The sequence below is a fragment of the Durio zibethinus genome, chromosome 15 (genome assembly GCF_047325235.1).
Source record: "Durio zibethinus cultivar Kanyao isolate XHJ-2024 chromosome 15, ASM4732523v1, whole genome shotgun sequence".
Taxonomy (NCBI): Eukaryota; Viridiplantae; Streptophyta; class Magnoliopsida; order Malvales; family Malvaceae; genus Durio; species Durio zibethinus.
Genome location: NC_143176.1, coordinates 12,818,560 through 12,840,830, shown reverse-complemented (window position 1 = coordinate 12,840,830; position 22,271 = coordinate 12,818,560). Strand labels below are relative to the sequence as shown.

The 22,271-nt window shown below is 34.0% G+C and overlaps 2 protein-coding genes across 6 annotated transcripts; both read right to left on the bottom strand.

Moving 5' to 3' along the window:
- Window positions 1-1,540: 1,540 nt before the first annotated feature.
- On the bottom strand, window positions 1,541-4,432 carry LOC111301797 (pyruvate kinase, cytosolic isozyme). 4 transcript variants are annotated; one of them, XM_022897769.2, is made up of 4 exons: window positions 4,035-4,432; window positions 3,237-3,330; window positions 2,872-3,158; window positions 1,541-2,549 (listed from the first exon to the last, which is right to left on the bottom strand). In XM_022897769.2, exons 1-4 carry the CDS (start codon window positions 4,281-4,283, stop codon window positions 1,737-1,739), a joined length of 1,443 nt encoding a protein of 480 aa, XP_022753504.2. In that variant the 5' UTR covers window positions 4,284-4,432; the 3' UTR covers window positions 1,541-1,736. The 4 variants fall into 4 exon arrangements, with proteins under 4 accessions (XP_022753504.2, XP_089600726.1, XP_089600725.1 ...); XM_089744600.1 differs by having other exon boundaries at window positions 3,237-3,337; window positions 4,035-4,261; XM_089744599.1 differs by having other exon boundaries at window positions 2,872-3,337.
- Window positions 4,433-4,826: 394 nt separating this feature from the next.
- LOC111301795 (glucosidase 2 subunit beta-like) lies at window positions 4,827-17,568 on the bottom strand. 2 transcript variants are annotated; one of them, XR_002691578.2, is made up of 17 exons: window positions 17,359-17,568; window positions 17,167-17,286; window positions 16,983-17,078; window positions 16,631-16,870; window positions 15,278-15,507; window positions 15,063-15,161; window positions 14,839-14,955; window positions 8,573-8,900; window positions 8,386-8,490; window positions 8,196-8,297; window positions 8,048-8,105; window positions 7,854-7,922; window positions 6,905-6,992; window positions 6,609-6,670; window positions 6,415-6,466; window positions 6,034-6,323; window positions 4,827-5,628 (listed from the first exon to the last, which is right to left on the bottom strand). XR_002691578.2 is itself a non-coding variant. In XM_022897766.2 (16 exons), exons 1-16 carry the CDS (start codon window positions 17,462-17,464, stop codon window positions 6,261-6,263), a joined length of 1,935 nt encoding a protein of 644 aa, XP_022753501.1. In that variant the 5' UTR covers window positions 17,465-17,568; the 3' UTR covers window positions 5,910-6,260. The 2 variants fall into 2 exon arrangements, 1 of the variants encoding a protein (XP_022753501.1); XM_022897766.2 differs by lacking the exon at window positions 4,827-5,628 and having other exon boundaries at window positions 5,910-6,323.
- Between the last annotated feature and the right edge of the window lie 4,703 nt (window positions 17,569-22,271).

The following is a 22,271-nucleotide window of genomic DNA, read 5'->3' as shown; positions in this document are numbered from 1 at the left end:
TTTACATTTTATCATTCATGTTTTTAATTGTTGTTCACATACATTTATTATTGTAATCATACCTACCATCCACATACTTTGTAAATAAAATCTTTTAGATAAAATGTTTCAAAATAATAATAAAAATAAGATAATATTTCAAATAAAAATAACTTTTGAGATATGACCTAAATATATGGAGAGTCTCAATAGTTATCATTTATGCAAAGTATTATCTTAATTTTGTGAAACATTTTGAAAACTCCTAAAGGTAAAATCATTTTTGAAGCTCCACCTAAATATAGAGAAATTAAGAAAGTATTTCAACACTTAGGATTTTTCATCTTGATCTAAAAAAAATTTACTTTTAAATAAAATGATGTATTTTCAAGACATAAATTTTGAAAAAAGATGATTTTTGGAATGAATAAAGGAATTGGTTTGTAAACATTGAAAGTAGGCTCATTTTCTAGAAAAATCCAAGGATGACATGCAATCAACAAGTATTATTTTTAACAAGCGTGTAGAGGTGATAATCCTTTTTCACCCATAATAGACTTTCAAACTCAATCTTATTTTTCACAGACCAAAAATATTCTTTTAATAAATTTTAAAATTATTTTAAATATTTTATTAAAAAAATAAAATTTTAAAGTGACTAATCTCATCCTCACAAGAATTAGTGAAAACTCTTTGGTTTTGATTTTTTTTTAAATACTTTCTAATTATTTTCGTACGTCCTTTCCCAGACCCACATATTGTAACAAAGTCTAGAGTAGAAAAGGATGGAAGGACGAGAGTCCATCCACAAACTCTGTTCCCCAACCTGAACCTCATGTACTAAACTATTACCCCCTCTGTTGCCTAAAGAAACAAAACTGAAAACATATTTCCCCTGCCCACTATCCTGAAGCATATTTTCCCTGCCCAATATGATTCCGACGCGTGATGAATCTCCTTTATAGCTATTATCAAAGAATCACTCTCCACAATTACCCTAACCATCCCCAGTGCATATGCAATCTGTAGGCCCCATAGAACTGCTCTTACCTCTGCATGTAAGTTTGATAATTTTAATTAATATTTGGATGATGAAACATGACGTTATACCGCTTGACATATATTTCTACAACTTTCCAGAAAACTGCCATGCATTTTCTTGATGGATCTTAGACAATTTCTCCTTGACGTTTATCATTCATGGGGTCATGGAGTGAATGCTAGGCTATGCTGATCTGATCAACCAATAATCTACTAACGTTCAACTCTTACCATTTCTTATTCCTATCTCTTTTTTAATGCTACGAGCCTTTGCAACACCAACCAAAAAGTTCAAAAGCTAAACCCCAGAAAAGCAGCCCACTCCCATCAAAATAGTAATTGCATGCATCAAACATGATGTGCGAACAGAGGTACATTAAATACAATTGATTTCATATGAAACAAAATGGAGATGCTAGACGCTACTAACACTCTAGACACGTTCAAGCTTACCAAAGGCAGTGTGCATATAATAAATCAGTCAGGGAATCAAAATGAAATCACCTGTCAACAAAATCACTTGTCAACAAAATCATAGTTACTTAAAACAAAAGGTTTTAATATTCAGTGATCTTATTCACATTTGTTGCATCCAAAAATAAAACGCTAAAAAGCAGCTGATAGCTGACATAAGAGGCAGTGTTTTACTCCTTTTACCAGAGAACCTCCCATATATTACAAATTCAAAAAGTGAAGCAAAAATCATCAAGAGGAACTCACTTCACAGTCAAGATCTTGATCACGGATGCAGTTCCAATTCGATGCAAAGCAACAACAGAATCCCCATTCTGGCAGAGCCCCTTTTCCTTGGCATGCTGAATGGCAAACTCCAATGCTTCCTCTGTTGTCTCTTCATGAGAAGCTCTGGCAGATCCAGCATATAAAACCGGGACCAAACCACGAAAGATTAAACTGTGCCTTGCTGGAGTTTCATCACTGCATGACCAATCGAAATAATCAGTCTTGATCTCAGGGACAACCACAGACAAAATGGGCATGCCAGGCCTGTACTTGGCCACCAGCTTTGCAGTACTTCCTCCCCTGGTTAAGACCAATATAAGAGCTGCTTTTGCTGAATTTGCAGTTTTAACAGCTGAAGAAGCCAGGCTTTCTAATGGACTCATTGGCACAGGTGAGTGTTCAATAGTCCTTTTGAAGACATCTCCGTAATCAAGTGTGCTTTCTGCTTCAACACATATTTTGGCCATGGTCCGGACTGCAAGTGCTGGGTAAGCTCCAGCAGCAGTTTCACCACTTAACATCACACAGTCTGTGCCATCAAGAACTGCATTGGCAACATCAGTGGCTTCAGCCCTTGTTGGTCGGGGAGACTTTATCATGGATTCCAACATCTGCGTTGCAGTGACAACAGGTTTTCCTTGGATGTTACACTTGTAAACCATCACTTTCTGTGCTAAAAATATCTTTTCAATTGGAATCTCCATTCCAAGGTCACCTCGTGCCACCATAAATGCATCTGAATTTGCAAGGATGTCATCAAAATTTGCCACCCCTTCTTGATTTTCAACCTACCACATATTTTTTGAGAAAAAACAACAATCAGAGGAAATCACAGTGGCATAATAAAATATTAACCTGTCTTCATGGATATAAGAATTGGACATAATTCTTTCTCCCTATCTAACATGTATTATTAGTCCCTAACAAATTGCCATCATTGAATTTCATTATTATATGAGTTTTCTACTTCAAAACTTCTTGTTAGTAGCAAAATGTTTCCGCCTATAAATTTCTAACAATGTGAGGCATAAGCAAATGAAATTATCGATTCTCGTTCCTTAGTGCAAGGAAAACAGTGTATAAATCATATCTGAAATTCTTCAAACATACCTTTGACATGATAAGAATATTCTTAGCATGCTTTCCCAGAAGCTTACGAACCCCCACCAAATCCAAGCCTTTTCGGACAAAAGAAAGAGCAATCATGTCAATTTGGTTGGGTATTCCCCATTCCAAGATATCTTCCTTGTCTTTGTCAGTCAAGGTTGGGAGGTCAACAATGACCCCTGGAAGATTAACATTCTTCCTCTCACCAAGAACTGCAGAGTTCTCACAGCGACATTGAACTAAACCCTTTTCTTTGTCACAAGATAAAACTGTAAACGAGATTGTCCCATCTGCACAAAGTATGACCATCCCTGGTTTAACATCCTCAGCCAACTTTTTGTAACTCATACTTATCAGTTTCTCATCACCTTTTATGCTATAGTCAGTTGTTATGGTGATTTCTTGACCCTGTTTCAGCTGAATTTTTCCATCCTTGAGAAAACCAGTTCGAATCTCAGGACCCTGAAAGCTTATGTATGAATAAACAGTTAGGATTCATCAGCTTTACCATGTTGCAGTTAAGACTAAAATAAATAAAAATTTTAATGCTTTAGAAAAGATTCTGGACATTGGTTGTGTGATCACACAGAGCTGTTCGGACACTCTATAAATGTTTAATGAAGAAAAGCAAGCAATTTATGAGATGTTTTATGAAGAATAGCAACTGTGACTCACAAAATAAATAGCATCAAACCAAGTCCTATCTTACAACTTAAAAAGAAATTTTCACAACAGCTATCGCTGGTTCTAATACACATAATCATCATCATTAACAGCCATCCTCCTCATAATTGGCTACTTAGTGCAGTTAAAAACAAGCTATGATTGTAGGAATCAAACTTTTGTCTTAAACGGAGATATCATATGCTTTAGCCCCTGATTGGCTAATTAGCCTAGTAAAAAAGTAGGCTTGGATGTGGGAAACAAAGCAGCAAATAGAAGCTTATCAGGTGAAAATGAAGAGTTGGAACATATTCTTAAAAAACCTTTGATTGTTCGCAATCATTAATAACCGTAAAATACTGTGATTTCGATCAGATTCTATTGATGTTGGAAACATAAGAAACAAGCAACCGGATAAAAACAAACAAGGAGACGAGAGATTAATAGTATTCATCGTTTAAAGAAAAAGATTAGTTAAAAATGAAAAGATATTGTGGAATTACCTTGGTATCGAGCATGACAGCACAGAGAATACCGGTGTTGAGCATGGCGGCTCTGAGATTGTCAAGGGTTTCCTGATGGTAGGCGTGAGATCCATGAGAGAAGTTGAAACGAGCAACGTTCATGCCGGCCTTCAACAGCTTCTCGACCATAGCTACTGACCGCGACGCAGGCCCCAGGGTGCATACGATCTTCGTCTTCGGCTGCTTCTCCAATTTCGCTGCTCCTTCAAGTTCACGATTATTATTCATTTCCGTTTTTTTTTTTAGCAAGTATTTCTAAGATGAATGGAAAAGAAAAGGAGACACCCACTCCCAATCCCTGGTGTTGAGAGGAAGACGAGATTTGTCAAAATATTTTTATTCAGAGGAGGAAAAGAAAAGGACGAAGATTTTAAATCAGCGAAGCCTGTTTGGCGACGTTATTTATTTATACAATAAAAAAATATATAGTAATAATAAAAAATAAATAAACAAGTGCTTTTTGGTTTCCGTGTTGCTTGAGTAACAAGCTGAGAATCTCTAAAGAACATGATGGGCTTGGTTTCTTTAAAAGCAAAGGGGAGGTTCTCTTAAATTTTATTTTTTTTTCCAATTTGTCAATTTGACAATTTTCAATGCAATAATAATGCTATTCTTTTTTTATAATCTAGTTCTTATTATGAATTAAAACTTTGGTCTTTCACTCCATATTTGTTATATTCATTGGCTAGAACGTTTTACTTTGACTTGGTATAATAAAAATATATGTGTATACCATTTTTACGGAATTTGAAAGTTATTAACCCATGAAACAACAAAAAATTGAAATTCACGTCTAATTCTTTGTTTGGTGGAATTCACACTCATAAACTTCCATAGATACTGCTACTGTCTACTATTTCATATTTCAATTGCCAACAGTAATATCTTGCATATATCAAGCCGAAATAAAGAAAAAAAAAAAAAAAGCACGTAAGGGTGGATCTGGAATTGGTTCATTCATGTTCAGCAGAGTTCTCCGTAGAAATACTTCTATTTAACTGCATGCCATTGGTCGTTTGCAGTTGCTGGCCTGCCCTGTCCTGCTGCCTGCCTGCCACCCTTCACCTCTTACAACGTAGTGTGATTAGGAGGGACATGGTTTGCCATTTTCATTTTCTCAGCCCTTTTAACTCACATTTTGGCGACCAACTCAGCAATCCAATCGTGGCTAGACTTTGCCTTGTCATATGCGAATGTGAGCCCCGTAGATAGTAGCGACGCTTAATTTTTCACGAGCATGCAACTGTTACTTTTGAACCACTCACTCCCCACCCTTCTCTCTCAGACTTCGTGCGTGCTCTTAGAAAACGAGAAAGTCAAACCAATTGACAGCAAATACAATGGTCTAGAATCAAAGAAAAAAAGAACACCTTCGCCCATAGATGCTCAATGGCAAAAGCCATCAGACCCAATGCCATCGGTAATTCGGTATTCGACATCTTCGGAAAAAAGCTCGATTGGATTCCTATCGAAAAGCCCAAACTTAAATCTCCATATGGACAAAATAATTCAACTACTTGCCATTTGCCATGTTGACTGAGATCTCATAGGTCATGCGTCTATTTTGTTTCCTCTGGAAAAAAACATAAAAAGAAAAAAAAAAGAGCTAACAATGAGAAGATTGAAATAACACATTTTTCAAGAATTCAAGCGTTTTTATTAGAATTTTCCAGATCAATATTCCCGCCAGCCAAAAGTACTAGTAAGCAGGATTCTCCGGTCTACTCAAGAATTCTAATGCTACAAATACATCTATTGTTAATGGTGCTTCGAAACCCCCATGTTGGCAAAAAAATTGAATCATATACCAATAAGAAAATTTCGACAGTAAGCAAATTATCAAGAGAAACCATAGGTCACTGAAACTAATGCTATTAGTATTCTTTATAATTATTCTATGCAGAAATCCAAATAAGCATGACAACCAATTAATGTTACCAAAATCAGTTCAAACTCTGCCAGACAAATATAATTGCACCTCAATCCATCCATGTAATTGCAATATGAAGCACACTCCCATACAAAAAAATTTTCAGGAGGCCACCTCAGACATTGCTTGAAATCCTTCATTCTACCAGCCAGCTCAAAAAGGCCACATTCTACATCTCTTCATTACGAGGATGGAACTGATACGTTTTGTTACGATAGATTAGTTAAGGAGTCAAACATCCTCTACCGTGTCCATGAAATTTCTATCCAGGTTCCTCAAAGTTCATCATGTTCCCGAGGTTGTTCTTTATTCATCAAATCTAATTTATGTTGCAGCTCCTATCACAGTTTAGATTTATCACAGTTAGATAATTCAAACCAGCAGAGAAGAGTATTACATCACTGAATTTATTAAGTAATTGCCAATTACCTTCAGCTTATCCTCCAGGCAAAGAGCTGGGGTGGACAGTAAAGCTACATATCTGCCATGACAAACTAAATGTTAGGAGCTTGTGGCAAATAAATAAATACATAAATAACTGTTAGGAGCAAGACATGTGTATGTATGCACTCACATAAAACACACAAAGAGAAAGGGAGAGAGAGAGAGAGAGAGACTCTTACTCGCAACGGCTTGGTTCATCGACATCAGTTATCTCGTTTTTCAAACCACATCTTAATTTCACCTGAAAGGAAGAACACGTTTAGAGTTCTAGAACAACTAAATCAACTTGATAATCAACTTTACAATTCATTCTTGTTTTACACACTTCTCACTCATGCAATAGTCCATAATAAAATTGGAAAGATAAAACCATTTCAAAATTAAACAGCCCATTCATTTGAAAGAAAAATTTGTGGACATGAGCCCCTCTAGTAACAACAAACCAGAACATGAAAACTGCATAATGTGACAGTACCTTCATACTTCGATCTGGGCCATTCCAGCACCTATCTCCATTTGAAAATACCATCATCCTGTATAAGTCCTCAAATTTGTCCCAACGCCTAGCACAACCCCCCGCCCCCAAGAAAAAACACATGTAAATAAGAAAATAGGAAAACTATAAATATTCAGTTTGAAGAAAACTAACAAGCTAAAAGGCTAAAAAACCTACATGCATTCACCCATGCACAAAGGGACAAGCACAATTACATGATTGCATCTAGTCCTATGCTACTCATACTAGGGATGAGCGATGAATAAGAGTATGTGTCTGATACAGGTGGTGATTTAAATTTTTTTTCTAAAGTTTTTTCATATATTTGGAGGGTTAGACCTCAATACCCATGTTTTCAGATATGTGTTGGGCAAGGGAACTGCTAGGCACATACAAATAACATGCATGAATAAGATACCGCCATTTTGGCTACAATATGGAAAACTACAAATCCAAAAGGAGGCCTTAATTTATCCTAGGAATTCAATGCAGCATATGAATAAATAAACCAAAAGTTCTCCAAATAATGATTGATTAAAGAGCTAAGAGATTCAACTCTAGCATTGATTTCCCATTGGCAAGAATAAAAATTTGTTGACCTCATGGTTGAGAAAGAGCAAATAGATTTCACCTAGCATATTCATCACCCAAATGACACCTCAATTTTCCACTATAGAAAGCGCAAGGATTCTATCGAGAGTTCATTTTCCATACATGCCAGTGAAAATGTTAAACTTCACAAGCAAGATTAAAGAATTGACATTTGTTTATTTATTAATTAATTAATTTTTAATATTCACAAATATACCTTATTAGGACCCTCGTCAAACCTTTAACCCTATTGGCGGAGTCTAATAACTCCACCGCCAATGTATGAGATAATTTTCCTTCTATCAATGAAAGAACAAAATAAATGCAATACACCTACCCCAAACGAGTTGTTGAATGGCCCTCCTCTTGAGTAGCTTGTTTGTATGGGCAGACTTTGTAAACATACCTGAAGCCAAAAGTCTTGGTCATAAACGTGAAATAATGGAAATTATTATAGCAACAATTTTGTTTAAAAATCTATATAATAGTATGTGATAACTAAACAAACTACTACAACAAGAAGTTCTTAACTTGTTCTGCTTGCTCTCAAAACAATGATCATAGAATGCATAGAACTCCTTCTCTGGTCCTGTAACATTAAACCCAAGTTCAGTTTATAGAAGCCAAAGCAATACAATTTGTTTTCACCATTTAGACACTGAAACACTTCAGTACATACCAAAATCATGTTTTAGCTTTTGTGTCAAACTTGATATCCTTGATTGTATTTTAGATAACTTGGCACTGGATTCATCATATTCCTTGCGTACATAAGCAGCCTCTGAACAAGTCAAACACAATGGGTTACCCATTTCCATACAGTCGCTTAAATTTTAAGTAGTAAACAACAGTAGGATTTCAGTAAACACCTGATATATTTACTGGAGTTTTGAATAAATTAACAGCATCAAGGATATTCCTAACTGTTCGTTGTATCTTCTCCAACCAAGATGGGTTATTTGAGTAAGTTGTATCTAACAACATATTCAACAATAAGCTTAGTGATTGCATTAGCCCAGCTTAAAATGAAATCTTGACCAGAAAAGAATTGCACACCTGACAATTCAGGTTCATCATCTAAGTCAGATTTGTAAAAAGTTGTATCATCATGATTCTCCTCTTCATAACCTTCATCTGGTTCACTATCCATATCATCATCATATTTTCCGTTGTCATCATATTTTCCAGTTTCCTCATCGGTATCAGACACATAGCCATCAAATTGCTCATCATGTGTGTCCTTAGGTATCTCTTCATGGCTGTCATCAGCATTATGTTTTATTCCACCTTCTTTCTCAGTGCTTTCCCCGGTCCAACGGGAAGCAACAAGGCGACCTAATTCTTCCCTTGACAACCCCTCCGCGATTTCAGATGCATCACTCTCCTGCAGACACCAAAGAGCAATTATGTAGACAAACAAAGATGGAGCAACTCAGAAACTAGTCAAGTTTATGTAGGCCAAAATTTATGAGAAACTATGGGAAACCATTTAGTTACAACTGGTTGTAATCAGTGTAACTGATTGTAATCTGCTGATTGTAATCTGTATGTATTTGTATCCCTAAAATTGAGAATTTGTATCCCTAAAATTAAGGTCATAATATCAGGATAGACAATCCCTTAATTATAGGGATCAGATTTAGGAATATTTAGTTTTCTAGTTTACCCTTTAGTTAGTTGTATTTAAACCTATGGTGTTTGTATAATTCGATAGACAATTTTTTCCATATACTCTCAATTTTTCCACATAGGATAAGAGCTTTAGGCTCTTCTTGGGAAGAAAATTTTTAGCCTGCATTGCTGAATTCTATTTGAGGGCTTCATAGCCAAATTCTGTTAAGTCTTTCATACTTTTATTTTTCTTTTTTTGGCCTTCATTGCCTAGACTCATTTTAGTCCTAAGAAAGATAACCATGTCAGAACTAGCAGAATCGATCGCTACTACTCGATTTGAGGAAGTGACAACTGGTCAAACCACAGGAGAACTACAAAATATCTAAGCTGCATACAGATCGAATGGAAAGAACTACTTGAAATGGTCTCAGTTAGTTCAAACCTTTCTAAAAGGGAAAGGAAAATTGAGCCATCTTCTTGGCACTGGTCCTGAGAGAGGAGATCCAAAATTTTAGGCATGGAATGAAGAGGATTCCATGGTTATGTCATGGCTGTGGAATTCTATGGCACCAGATATTAGTGACACTTGTATGTTTTTGTCCACAGCCAAAGACATTTGGGAATCAATTCAGCAAACCTACTCCAAGGTTAAGGATGCTGCTCAAGTCTATGAGATAAAGATCAACAAGACTACAGCTCTCAAACAAGGGAATAAGTTAGTCAGAGTATGCTATTCTTCTAAAAATTCTTTGGCAAGAGATGGACCACTACCGGTGCATAGAAATGAAGTGCAGTGAAGATGCAGCAACTTTGAAGAAATTTGTTGAAAAAGATCGAGTCTATGATTTTCTTGCTGGACTTAATGTTGAGTTTGATCAAGTCAAAGTCCAAATTTTGGGAAAATAGGATTTGCCTTCTTTAAATGAGGTGATCTCCATGGTTAGAGCAGAAGAGAGCAAAAGAGGAGTGATGCTTGACATTCTGCATGTAGAAGGATCTGCTATGATCTCTAATGGTGGGAAGAACCAAAACGTAGAACAATTACAAGTCAAAGAGAAAGGGAAAGGTGATTTGGCTAAAACCTCAAATCATGACAATCTTTGGTGCACCTATTGCAAGAAGCCAAGGCACACCAAAGATTGTTGTTGGAAACTAAATAGAAAACCTTCAATTTCAAGCAAAGAACGGGGTTATAAACGAAGACAGCCAAGAAATCAAGGACAAGCTCACATGACTGCAATGGAGTTAAACCAAAAGAAGTCTCAGGAACAAGGAGAGTTGGACAAAAAGGAGATTGAGAAACTGAGAAGCCGATTGCGAACTCTTGAAAAGACTTTTGGTGTATGTTCCTTGGCACACTCAGGTAAGGTCTCTAGAGCAAGTAAAGTTTCTGATTCTCATGAATTAAATGTCTTGGATAAGTCTATTAAGAGTTCTTAAGTCATTGACTCAAAAGCCACAGGCCACATAACACATTCTTCTAGAAGTTTTGTACATATACCCTATGTCTTGGTAATAAGAAAATTATTGTTGCAAATGGCTCACTTACTACAGTGGCAGGATTAGGAGATTTTCAAATTAATCCCTCATTTGTTCTTAAAAATGTTCTTCATGTTCCTAGATTGTCTACTAATCTGATATCTATACAAAGACTTACTAGAGACATGAACTGCAATGTGACTTTTTATCCCTCTTATTGTGAATTTCAAGACCAAGATTCGGGGAAGAGGATTGGAATTGCTAAGGAGAAGGATGGACGACACTATCTTAAGACATCCAACAGCACAAGTAATACTAAGAATAGTTTACCTTTGTCATTTCTTTCTAAAAAATCTTCCAATAAAGATAAAATCCAGCTTTATCATTTTCGTCTTGGACATCCTTCTTTTGGAACTTTGAGAAACATGTTTTCTTCTTTGTTCAAAGGATTAAACATCAAAAATTTTCATTGTGATGTTTGTAAACTTGCAAAGCATAGATGTGTGTCTTTTCCAAATAGTAATAAAAGAAGTTCTACTCCCTTTTACTTGATTTATAGTGACATTTGGGATCCCTCTACAGTTCCTAATATTTCTGGTGCAAGATGGTTTGTTTCATTCATAGATGATTGCAACAAGGTCTCTTTGGTTTTTTTGCTTAAATCCAAATCAGATGTGAATAGTGTGTTTTTAAGCTTCGAAAACATGATCCAAAATCAATTTGGAGTGGGAACCAAGAGATTTAGGTCTGATAATGCAAAAGACTATTTCAACTAAAGTCTATCTACCTATTTCCAAAAAGAGGGGATTATCCATGAGTCATATTGTGTTAATACTCCACAACAAAATGGAGTGACAGAAAGGAAAAACAACCATTTACTAACCACAACCCAAGCCTTCCTTTTTCAAGCAAATGTACCCAAATCCCATTGGGGGGAAGCTATTCTCACTGCCACACACATTATAAATAGGTTACCTTCAAGGGTTTTGGGATTTAAAACTCCTATGGAACTACTCTCACAATTCTATCCCAACTTTAATACCACAAGCAACCTCACACCTAGGATATTTGATTGTACATCATTTGCTCATGTTCACAATCATAATAAGGGAAACTTGGATCCAAGAGCAATTAAGTGTATCTTTGTGGGGTATTCATCAACTCAGAAGGGGTATAAGTGCTACCATCCTCATACCAAAAAATTCTATGTGTCTGCAGATGTCACTTTTAAAGAAAGTAAAATATTTTTTACTCAACCTTATCTTTGGGGGGAGACATCATTTATGGAAGATAAGGATAAAGACTTCTTTTTGCTTGACTTGTCCTCTTCCTCCTCCAAAACAGTTTCACCCATTAATTCTTCTAAGTCTAAACCCGTTTCTTCAGTGTCCAAGTCAAACACTAATTCTAAGTCTGAACCCTATCCAAACATAGAAGCTGTGACTAAGGATTATACTATTCTTGATTCTATGAAGGAATTACAAATGTACTCAAGAAAGAAAGTTCCAGCTTCTGAACTAGTGCAAATCCAAGAACCTAATCCTAACTTTGGAAATGAGGTAATTACAATCTCTTACTCTATTTCTCAAAATGAGCATGAATATCCTAAAATTAGTGATTATAATCTGCTTATTGCCATTAGGAAAGGAACTAGAGAATGTACTAAACATCCACTATAGCCAATCTCTAATTTTGTGTCATTTGAAAAACTATCACTAACCCACAAAAATTTTCTTGTGAGCCTAAACACTATTTCTATTCCAACTACATTATCTGAGGCATTATCCAATGAGAAATGCAAGTAAGCCATGAAAATAAAAATGGAGGCTTTAGAGAAAAATAAGACATGAGAACTGGTAGAGTTTCTTACAGGGAAAAATCTAGTTGAGTGTAATTGGGTTTTCACTATAAAATACAAGGCAGATGGTATTGTTGAAAGGTATAAGGCCAAGCTAGTGGCTAAGGGCTACACTCAAACTTATGGAGTGGATTATCAGGAAACTTTTGCTCTAGTTGCCAAGATGAATATAGTTAGGATTTTGTTATCCTTGGCTGCAAATTACAGTTGGTAGCTTCAAAATTTTGATGTAAAGAATGCCTTTTTACATGGTGATTTGGAAGAAGAAATATATATGAAAGTTCCACTGGGATTTGGAGGTCATCTAGAAGCAAACAAAGTATGCAAGCTGAAAAAGGCTTTATATGGCCTTAAACAGTCTCTTAAGGCCTAGTTCAGGAGATTTGCCAGGGTGATGTTAGCAATGGGATACAACTAGAGTCAAGGGGATCACACACTATTTATCAAACACTTAGATTCAGGAAAAGTCACAGTTTTGTTAATATTGTTGATGATATAATTGTATCCGAAGATGATGAAAAAGAGAAAATCTCTAAAACAGTGTTTGGCCAAAGAATTTGAGATAAAAGAGCTAGAGAGATTGAAGTACTTTTTAGGAATTGAAGTAGCTCACTCACGACATGATATTTTTATCTCACAACAGAAATGTATGATGGATCTTTTGAAGGAAACTAGGAAGCTTACATGTAAACCAAAAAGTACCCCTATAGATCCTAACATAAACTTGGAGAAGCTAATGAAGATGCTATTGTAGATAGGGAAATGTACCAGAAATTAGTTGGAAGACTTATTTATCTCTCACATACTAGACCTACATAGCATATTTTGTGAGTGTGATAAGTCAATTTATGCATAGTCCTAAACAAGTGCACCTACAGGCTGTCTAGTACTACACTATTTTGAAGGCTAATCCTAAGAGAGGTATCTTGTTCAAAAGAAATTCAGAGTTGGTACTAGAGGCATACACAGATGTTGATTATGCAGGTTCGGTAATTAATAGAAAATCTACCTCAAGGTACGACACTTTTCTAGGAGTAAAAAATAGAATGTGGTGGCAAGATCAAGTGCTGAAGTAGAGTTTAGCAAAATGGCTCAGAATTTGTGAACTACTATGGTTAAAGATTATCCTAGAAGACTTGAAGATTAAATGGGATGGACTAATGAGACTTTACTACGATAACAAGTCTACAATAAGCATTGCACACAATCCTGTGCAACATGACAGAACAAAACACATTGAAGTAGACCAACACTTCATAAAGGAGAAACTAGACAGTGGGTTGATTTGCACACCATATGTATCAACCAAGGGTCAACTTGTAGATGTGTTGACTAAAGGTCTTAGCAGTGCAACATTTCAAGAAATTATTTCCAAGCTGGGAACGGAAAACACCTATTCACCAACTTAAGGGAGAGTGTGGGAAAACGTTTAGTTACAATTGGTTGTAATCTGTGTAGCTGATTGTAACCTATTGATTGTAATCTGTATATGTTTGTATTCCTAAAATTGAGAATTTGTATCTCTAGAATTAAGGACAAAATATCAGAATAGACAATCCCTTAATTATAGGGATTAGATTTAGGAATATTTAGTTTCCTAATTTACCCTCTAGTTAGCTGCATTTAAACCCATGGTGTTTGTATAATTCGATAGACAAGTTTTTCTGTATACTCTCAATTTTTTGACAGAAACTTGTGCTGTTTCTTATTCTGAAAAATATACCCTGCTGGAGTAAACTGTACACAAGTAAAAACCCTAAAAAAGAACCTGTAGTTCCACACACATTGAAAACCAAAAATAGAATCCTACCCAGGATTCCTTCCTTCATTTCACTCTCAGACCCTTTTTTATACCCCAGAACAGAAAATTACTAAAGTAGACAAAAAGGAATATCTAGAACACAAGCAAACATATTAGCTGATACAATGTATCTGAAATTAACCTGTCTCCACTTCAAGCCTATCATAGGGACAATTAAAAGAACCAAGTTTTTATCCCAATGCAAGATAAAATCTTGATAATTAAAACTGAAAACACCAGCTTAACGTGTTTAGGTACACCTTTTTCGAAACCTTTTTTAATGATTTCATCTTTGTTTCTCCTTTTTAAGCCATTTTCGAAACCCTTAATCTCTTGTTCCTAATACAGTTTTTGTTGATTTATTTTAATCAATGTAACCATGATCCTTGGGCTAGATAAACTATTCAATCAAACTTTCCAACAACATGCTTCAATTTCTTATTTCCAAAAAGCAACTTAAGGGGGCTTATTCCCCAAGTCCAATTTGATAGCAATTTCTTTATTGAATTATAGCATAATATCATAAAAGCTTGTGATGAACAAGGAAAACTGGGGAGTAGAGAAAATTACCGCTTTCTTGTCTTCATCAGGTGATAATTTGCTTCTGGCACCATGATCTATTTCAGTTGAAACAGAAGAATCATCATGGTGTTGTGAAGCAGACACATGCTTATTTTCCAACACATGCTACATAACAAGTAAGAATGTGTCATTATCTAAAGATTGAACTACAGTAGACAAGCATTTGGAAGTTCTATGTGAAATAAATGGACCATTATAATGTCTTCACATACCTCTTCTACCCTATTAAGAGGAACTCCTTTGGTTATGGAAGTATCACTATTTTCAACTTCTGTTGCTGGATCATCAACAATGTCATCTACCTTGATTTCCTGCAAAAAGGATGACAAAGACAAAGACAAAGACAAAGAAAAAAGTAACAGAAGAATTAAGATGTTCACTCATCTAAAGACACATCAAGAGAATATTAGAAAACAGCCAGTCCAACCTCATTTAAAGAAGAATCCTCCATGTTACCAATTGTTGTATCATGTGTACTTTCTGTGGGTTTATCTTCATTGCTAGCTTCTTCCTCAACTTCTTCATTTTCCACCTTCCCTTCCTCCCCAGCTTTCCCATTTTCTCTTAAAGCTTCCTCTGCTTTTCTTTTTTCGTTCTCTTCCTTCTCTTTCTGCAACCTTTCTTTCTCCTCTGCCTTCTCAATCTGTTCTTTACGTTCTACACGAGGCAAACAAACAAATTATGTTTCAATCAGCTCAATATTAACAGGTATAAGATCAAGAAAAATGTAGGCACAATTTGTGGACCCTTAAGTCAAATTTGAACAGCACATGGATGAAAATTTGATTATTTGAACTGTTGATAGACAAAAAGTTTAGGTGCTATTTGAAAAACTGAAAACTTTAATGCAGAATTTGTATTGTAATATTGTTTGACATAAAGCATACAATTAAGTTCAGTAAAATTTCTGATTGGGTTTGATGCATAAGAGATAGACAATAGATTGTAATTGCAATGGTTCGAAGAAGAAAGAATAGAAGAAATTTTAGTTAGTACAATAAATATAATGTTGTCAGACAATAAAAAAGTTTGACCGCTTCTTGCTACTTAACATTTTTAATACCTTTTAACTTAAAATATTCAATCATGTAGCACCCTTAATGAATAATCAATCACAATGAAGCAGGTAAACCTTCGAAATTTTATTTTTCAATGCATTATAAATAGCACCTCATTTTGAAAGATAAATAAGAAGGAAGAAAAAAAAAATCATATATAAACAATGGACTTGTGTATTTTGAACACCTAGTCATGTGATGAAGGAGTTGGTAAAAAAATGGAACTGCAAGGAGAATAAGGTGGACAAGTACTTTGCTATTTTCTTTAATTCATTGTTTGGCTTAGAAAATAAAATGGGTAGCCTTTTTTCCACCTGTTTACGAACCCATGATTGATGACTAAATAGAAACCCAAGATCTCAAATATTATAAAACCATATCCACTCATATTAAGGCCATATAAGAGTGGGGATTTAGGATTGTGATGGCATATGCTATATATGCATCCTTGAGATTTTTAGCTTACTAGACAGATGATAAAAACAATGACGCCACCAATTATAGTTTTGGGAACAAAATCTTGTTTCAGGTAAGCAGATGTGATGCCACATGTGAAAGCATTTACCTTCTGCATGTAAAACTTTTCAATCACCAGTCATGACGAGAAAATAAATAAAGCACTTAAACATACACATGCAATCCAAACTAGATTAAGTAGAATATTGACACAATCACACTGATAATAGGCCGAATATCAAGGAATATTCAGAAGAAAGGGTTACCTTTAAGCTCTTGAACAAGGCCCTTCAATATTTTCTCCTCATTTTTAAGCTTTGTTAGTTCTGCTTCATCTTTGGCTATATCTATTTTAGCCTGTTCAACTTCCAGCTTTCGCAGAGTAGTCCCCTCCTTATAAGTAGTGATTTTTTTTATCAGCCTATCTCTAGCCACTTTGCCAGCCTCCCAGCACGTATTGGGGCACTTCACTTTATCATCGTACTCGTCACTCCCATCACAACAATCTGGCGACACGAAAGCAGTGAAAGGAAGCATATAAACAGAGAGCATGAGAGGATCGATAAGACTTTATTGTTGCAAAAATATCAGCCATTTCCATGAATGCAGTGGACTTACCACAGATACCATCATTGACCCTGGAAGAAAATAAGAATTGCGGAACGTGTCCAGCATTTTGGCAGTAGAACTTTGCAGATGGGCAGGCCGATGTACCTATGAGGGGAAATGAGAGTTAATAAGAAGATGCCCCATATCATGTGTAGCCATTAAAACAAAAAGAAAATCCAAGGGAAGCGTAGACCAGGCTCATCGGTGCCGTCAGGGCAATCGCAGAAGTCATCATTGAGCTGGGATTTGGAGAATTTCTTGGATCCATCTTTGCACTTGATGCTATCTGATGAGGACTTGTAGTAATTCTCATCTGGGTAGCATTCATATCAGCTATTGTCAGCATAAGTAAAACAAAAAGTTTATTAAAGAAAGATGAAAATACCTTGAGGAGAAATTCCAAGAAAAGGGTTTTTGGGAGCACAAGAAGCTGATCTAACAAATGAAGCTACGCATAACACAAGGAGAATGAATATGGAAAATACTCTCATCTTCTGCTCCAATCCAAACCTACCCAATCTCTAAGAGATCCCAACAGAGAAGGCTTCTAGTCGTCCACAACTTACAATTGGGTCTGTGTAGAACTTGGAGCGACGCCAGAGGCAGGCATTTCAGGGCTTAAAATCGAGAGACGTACAGTTTTCTTTCCAGTTTAAAAACGACGTTGTTTAAGGAGTGTATAAGATAAAAGTGAGGCTAAAATAACATAAAAACCTTGGAACTTTAAAATATTATTAGATAAATTTGTATATTTTATTACATTTAAATAAGTTATTAATATTTAATTTGATAAATTTTTAATATTTAATTTATATTTCAATAAACCCTTAAATCTTTGATTTATACTTAAATAAGTCATTAATATAATTAATCTTTTTATCATCTTTTATATAATTAATATAAAAATCTAGAGTTTTTTTAGTTAAATTGTTTTTATATTAATTATATAAAAAATTAATTATATTATATAAAATGCTCAAAAACCCTTAATCTCTTATTTATATTTAAATAAGTCGTAGAACTTTTTTAGCATTTTAGTTTTGTGGACAACCCATTTAGTATGGGATTTTTTAAATTTAATTTTAAGATTTTAATATCTTATTTTGTTTAGAATTATTTATTTTGTTAATTAATTAATTTATGGTTTAAAAGAAGAAAAAGAGAAAAGTTTGATTCAGTTTGAAGTCTAATATTTTAATTAAAAAAGGGAATGTGTTGATTTGAGAGGTAAACTTGGATTAAAGTTATAAAATTAACTTTGATTAAGAGATTGAAAGCAAGGAAACATTTTATTATTGTGATTTGAATTAAAGGCCTATAAAAACACCATATTAGAATCAATTAGATATAATGAAGAATCAATAAAAAAAAAAATCAAAAGAGATAGAGTAAACCAAAAAACAAAAAAATTAAGAGTTTTTTTATAGTCTTTTCTGGTGTTTTGTTTTCTTTTAGAAGTTCTATATTGGGAAAAAGAGTTGAGAAGAAACACAAAAGTGAGGCATTCAACAAAAAGTTTTATAACAAAATTTTCGAAGGTTTCAAGTATATATGTCTTAGGCTTCTGTTTGATTTTTGTTTAAACAGAAAAAAAGGTAATCCCCATAGGCAAGTGACATTAGTGAAGCCATAGGTTATTTTATAAAGAAACAAGAAAGAATACAAATTAATTTCTATTTTTTTCTTTATTTGTATATCTATTTATGTTATTTAGTTGTTGCTCTTTCTTCTTTTATGCATATTTAAAATAAAATTTTATAATAAATTCATGATTCTTAACAAACTATTGGAAGATTTTCATGAGTTTAAAAATTTTAAATTAAGTTCTACCATACGATTGGAACACTTAATAAATTTTTTAAAAAATAAAATTTTAAATCTTACCAAACTATTGGAGGATTTAATGACCTTTATTTTGAAAAAAAGTTTTCAAACAAAAAAAAATCTCACCAAACAATTGAGGGATATGCATTGATATAAATCTTACCAAATAATTAGAGAATTTTGTTTATTGATTTCAAAAAAATAATTTCTTAGAAAATATGTTAATGAATCCGATGATGAAGCCCCTTCAAAATAGAATATTAGTCTCCATAAATACTTTTGAGGTGAAGAAATTATTTTAAATCACTACCAAACAATTGGAGTAACTTTAAGACTAATTTTTAATATTAAATTTGCTTGGTAAAAATATAAACAGGTTCAAAGGCTTGGATAACACGAAATCAAATTGGTACCATTCTTTGATGGGAGTTGTGAGGGTACTTTAACCTTCTTCACATATAACTATCCTCCCAAACCTAAATTTGGTTTTGTAGACATGAATTTACCTTTTAAAGATACCTAAGTCAAGCTTGGGATTATTCTTTAAAGTGAGATAGATTCAATTAGGTGGTCAATCACAATTGAACCAAAAAAAAAAAAAAATAATGGCAACTTCTAAAGTCAAGTCTAGCTATAGGTTTATGGACTTATACATTATAACAGTTTAACAACTCCATTGAAGATAGTCAAGAGTCAGGCTAGTAAACTTATGTTATTCAAAGTCTAAGTTAAAATTAAGAATTTTCTTTGAATGTTTTGTTTATTTATAATTGTACCATATTTTGTCAGTCGCTTGCATCTACATAATATGAACTCTACATCCGAGCTTCGTCCATTAGAAAAGACTTAAGTACATACGATCTTATGAAATTTTATGTCTTTGTCCAAGCTAGCAAAACACTTTTACTTGAAATTGAACCTTTTCCATTTATAGCTTGTGATGGATGAGAATTTTGTTGCCTTACTAGTCTATGATGGATACTAATGTAAGAAACAATTTAAGAATCTTTAGATTTAACTTAAACTACATGTAGTTAACTTTAAGAAGCCAATCCTACATTAGAGCCATGTCCACCCATTGTTAGAATGTAACTTAAGTTAGAACACATGAAGGAACTTTGGTAATGTCATTTGTATGAGTTTTGTGATAAACTTGAAAAAGCTTTAGTTTTATTCACTCTTTTATGTGTTATGCAGCATTCATATATTTATTCATCCATGCATCATTGAATTTTTATGTATCTTGCATCTAATGCATGCATTCATCATTCATGCATTATTATAAGGCAAACATTAACTCATGCATCCATTCATGCAGTCATTTGTTTATTTATGTATCATTATGAGGCAAACATTAACTTATACATCCATTTATGCAATCATTTGTCAATCTATGCATCATTAAATTGTTATGTGAATGCATTTATTTATCCATTCATGCATCATTGAATTGTTATGTGTCACATTCAATATGTGCATTCATTTATCCATTCACGCATATAGAAGAATACTTTTTTACAAGTTAGGATAATTCTTGACGTCTAATAACATACCATCCTAATTGTGGTAATAAAGTTTGATGATAACTCAATCTTTGTAACAAGCCAAAATTATGGCAAAAGAATAAGCTTTTCACTTCCAGAAAATGGAAAAAGCATAAGAAGAGATGAATGGACAATTAAAAGATATGGCTGAATTGCTGAAGAATTTAAACTAATAGAAAATAATGGATAAATAGATTGATGATCCAATATACCTACTTGGCTTTGGCATATATTTTAGACAGACATTTTAAAGGGCTTAAAATCAAATGCATTTATAGTAAGCTACCCCTACATGCATATTGATATGCTTGCAACTACTGCTTTTATTCACTTAGCTCTTATTCTTGATCCAACTCAAGTTCCTAATTTGAATGATCTAAAAAAATGAAAGAAGCTAAAGACAAACATAGTAGAAGCAAAAAAAGGCTTTAAATCTCAACAGAAAATGGATTTTATTAAATAAAGCTTTGAATTATTAACGGGATGGATTTTTATGGTTCAATGGATGCTATTAAACTATGCTTGGTTCTTGATGTGGTCATTCCACCCAACTTTAAAGTCCCTAAATTTGAAAAGTATGATGGAACCAAATGCCCCTTAATGTATGTCAATACGTACTGTCACAAAATAACTGCACATGTACGTGATAAAAAGTTGCTCATCCATATTTTTCAAGATAGCATTATTGGATCTACTTTAAGGTGGCATGTTCAATTGGATAGGTCATGCATCTGTGGTTGGAAAGAACTAGCTAAGGCATTTATCATACAATACAAACACATAATAGATTTAGCTCCATATCATTTATTTTTACAAAGCATGAAAAAGAAAGATATTGAAAGCTTAAGAAATATGCCCAAAGGTGAAAGGACATTGCTGCCCAAGTTCAACCACCACTCACTAACAAAAGAGCACGGTTCTATTCATCAATACTCTCAAAGCCCCATATTATGAAAGAATGATTGAAATGCTACTAAAAATTCTACTAATATGGTGATTTCTGGGGAGATAATAGAAAATAAAATCAAGAATGGCAAATTTAAAAGAAGTGGTACAAAGGATGCAAAAAGAGATGCTACACCAAATAAGAAAGAAGTACATGCTCAAGTTATGATTTATGAGGGGCAATAGGCTAGAGGCTTCACCTCATGTCAGCTTTATCCGATATAACTACCTTATTACCCTTTTATAAACAACCTCTCTTAAGATTCTTATTTTTGTCAACCTATGCAGCAGTTAGGCTTTCATGCAAATCCTTATCCTCAAACAACTGTTACCCAATTTGGAAATAAGTGAAAATGGTCAAAGAATAATTAATAGAGAATTTCAATCTTAATTTTTGACATATTGCCTTTACTAATAAAGCACTTATTCCTCATCCTTGTGCCTTTAAAAATAACCACAATCTATCAATAAGAAATTATGATCCAAATGGTAGATATGATTATCATGTGGGAGTAATTAGGTACTCAACTAAAAGATGCAGGCAATTGAAAAAGAAAATTGAAAAACTTATCAATAATAGTACTTTGATTGTAGAGCTTACGGAGCAATGGAAACCTGTTTTACAATAGTTTTTCTTTTAGATATGTGAAGTATCAAACAATTTGTATGAGAATTTAAAAAATTTGAGATTTATTGTCTAAGTTTTGCTTTGACATATGCATGAGTTTTTGCTTAAGTTTTGCTTTCAATTTTATCTGCATATAAATTCTTGCATTACATGTGAAAATAATCTTGAAGGAATTGGTAATTATTGTTAAAAATGAACATACCAATTATAACCAATTCGTACTCTAGTTCAATTGAGAATTACAGCATTTTAAAGCCTGGTTTTTCAAGTATCACAAATTTGATTTTCACTTGATCGAAAGGGATTTCAATGATGATAATTTTCATTAAGGCTATGAATAATGAAATTTGCAAAATC

Coding starts and splice junctions, on each gene's coding strand:
- LOC111301797 (XM_022897767.2), bottom strand. CDS start 4,283: ATGAATAATAATCGTGAACTTGAAGGAGCAGCGAAATTGGAGAAGCAG. Junction 3,331..4,034: donor CTGTCATGCTCGATACCAAG/GTAATTCCACAA, acceptor ATAAGCTTTCAG/GGTCCTGAGATTCGAACTGG. Junction 2,550..2,871: donor ATATTCTTATCATGTCAAAG/GTATGTTTGAAG, acceptor AATATGTGGTAG/GTTGAAAATCAAGAAGGGGT.
- LOC111301795 (XM_022897766.2), bottom strand. CDS start 17,464: ATGAGAGTATTTTCCATATTCATTCTCCTTGTGTTATGCGTAGCTTCA. Junction 17,287..17,358: donor TCTTGGAATTTCTCCTCAAG/GTATTTTCATCT, acceptor AATGCTACCCAG/ATGAGAATTACTACAAGTCC. Junction 7,923..8,047: donor TTTGAGAGCAAGCAGAACAA/GTTAAGAACTTC, acceptor TTTTGGCTTCAG/GTATGTTTACAAAGTCTGCC.